This window comes from Ipomoea triloba, chromosome 8 (assembly GCF_003576645.1).
Source record: "Ipomoea triloba cultivar NCNSP0323 chromosome 8, ASM357664v1".
In the NCBI taxonomy this organism is placed as follows: Eukaryota; Viridiplantae; Streptophyta; class Magnoliopsida; order Solanales; family Convolvulaceae; genus Ipomoea; species Ipomoea triloba.
The window spans coordinates 20,296,189-20,298,536 of NC_044923.1; the positions used below are offsets into that span (position 1 = coordinate 20,296,189).

Consider the following 2,348-nt stretch of genomic DNA (forward strand, 5'->3'; position numbering starts at 1 on the left):
TCACTATGGTTTTTGAGTTGTATATTACTGGGATGTAAGGCAGTAATAGTATGTATTAATAAGGATAGTAGATGTAAAGACTACCTTAGCATCTAAGTTGTAATAAACTTAGGTGTGGAGTAGCACCTCTGGATTTTATGCGCTTCCGTTTTGGGAAATTAGTAATTATGATTAATTATGCCTTTTAGTATGATGGAAAATCTGGGGGTGTTACAGTTGGTATCAGAGCCCTAGGTTGAGACCTAGGCATGAACTTTAGGGTGGAACTTTAAGAAATAAGTATTGGATCTTAAGAAGGTAAAGATGAAATTCTAGGGAGGAAATTTTTTTTAGGACTCGTGGTGAGGGTGTGATATTATTTTACTTTGTTAAGATTATGTTTGATACTTAGAACTGGCACTATTGCACCCGATTTGGTGTACACCTGTGTAAGTTAGATAGTGATTTGTGCTTGTCTGAACTTCGTATTGATTCTGCAGTAGTTTATAATGGCTCCGCCTGGAAGGAGACCAGAACCTCGTGGAACTCCTACCGAGGAACTGCTAGCGCAGAATTTGCAGCAGTTGACCCAACTGACTCAAACTTTGGGAAATGCGCTTCTCAATAATCAACGGGGAGGGCCAGATGTGGCTAAGATCATAGCTGGGCATCGTCCTCCATTCTTCACTGGTAAGGAAGATCCACTAGTGTTAGAAGATTGGATAAGGACTTTCGACAAAATGTTTGAGGCTGTAGAATGTCCTGAAGAAAGGAGGGTGGAGATAGCTACATTCTATTTCCAGCAAGAAGCTGACAACTGGTGGAGTATGATGGGACCCATGTATCAACAACAAGGAGAATTTCAATGGACTGACCTTAAAGCTCGAATGCGGGATCATTTTTATCCCGAGCATGTTAAGTCCGCTAAGTACGAGGAATTTCTACATCTACGTCAAGGGACGACATCTGTTCAGGACTACTATGCTAAGTATCTTGAGCTGGCACGATTTGCCCCTGCCTTAGCCCCGGATGAGCCAAGCAGGGCTAGGAAGTTTGTAAATGGATTAAATTTTGAGACTCAAAAAGCCGTTTGTGTGTTTGAGTGTCAGACTCTTGGAGAGGCTTATAACCGGGCTGCCAAACATTATCGAGTCCAACAGATGCAGAAGGAGGTTCGTGAGAAGGGTAAGAGGAAATTTGAAGGTAGTAGCAGAGGGGGAGAGAAGAACTCTAAGATGAGTCAAGGAGAGGCTATTCGGGATTACCAAAGAAGTGGGATTCCCAGACCTAGGAGGGATTTTCCAACTCAAAGTACGGGGATGACTAGTAGAGGATGGATGAAGGAGAGGCATTTCTACTGTAAAAGATGTGGGAAGGATCATCCCGGTGTCGATTGTATAGGGATGCCGGTAGAATGCTTCAATTGTGGGAAGAAGGGCCATCGCTCATTTGAATGTCAAACTAGCAGGAGGGAAGGGTCATTCCGTCCTAGCCAGAGTCAAGAAAAGACCCAACAATCTGGAATACAAGTGAAGGCTAGGAATGGAGGGAACATGGCAAATAGTAACACTGAGAGCACCAGCAAGGCACCAACTAGCAGGAGTGGACCCCAGCAAGGGAGGATCTTTGTGATGAGTAAAGCTCAGGCGGATGTGAGCGATGTGGTGGCAGGTACTTTTCCGCTTCGTGATATACCTGCTTATGTATTATTTGACTCTGGAGCATCTCATTCTTTTATATCCTCAAGGTTTGTAGAGAAATTGAAGTTAGTACCTAGTTCCCAAGTACAATTTAAAGTGAACCTTGCATCGGGGAAGGTGGTGACCTGTAGTAATATCTTTGAGAACATACCTATAAGCATAGAAGGGGAAAGTTTCCCTTGTACCTTAATACAGTTTGGATTAGACGACTTTGATATAATATTAGGGATGGATTGGTTAGGAAAGTATAGGGCTCAGATCTGTTGTAGCAAACAAAAATTGGTACTGAGGAGCCCAAAAGGAAAACGTGTGTCCTATAAGGGAGCTGCAAGTCAGCCCGATGTGAGATTAGTATCGATGGCCAAGATGAGGAAGTATGTGGGAAAAAGGTGTGAAGTGTTCTTATGCATGGTGGAAGATTTGAATGTGGATAAGAAGGGAATTGAGCAAATCCCTGTCGTAAGGGAGTTTCCTGACCTATTCCCTGATGAGATTCCAGGCTTCCCTCCAGAACGGGAAGTAGAGTTCACCATTGATCTGGTACCGGGCACTACTCCTATTTCAAAGACCCCGTACCGAATGGCCCCAATAGAATTACAAGAGTTGAAGGAGCAGCTTCAAGACTTGCTAGATAAGGGATACATTCGCCCGAGTGTATCGCCATGGGGA

The 2,348-nt window shown here is 43.7% G+C and overlaps 1 protein-coding gene across 1 annotated transcript; it reads left to right on the forward strand.

The window, feature by feature from the left end:
• Nucleotides 1–488: 488 nt before the first annotated feature.
• LOC116027104 lies at nt 489–1,734 on the forward strand. Its single transcript, XM_031268530.1, has 2 exons — nt 489–1,650; nt 1,727–1,734. The coding sequence occupies exons 1-2, from the start codon at nt 489–491 to the stop codon at nt 1,732–1,734; spliced, it is 1,170 nt and encodes a 389-aa protein (XP_031124390.1).
• The last annotated feature ends 614 nt before the right edge of the window (nt 1,735–2,348 follow it).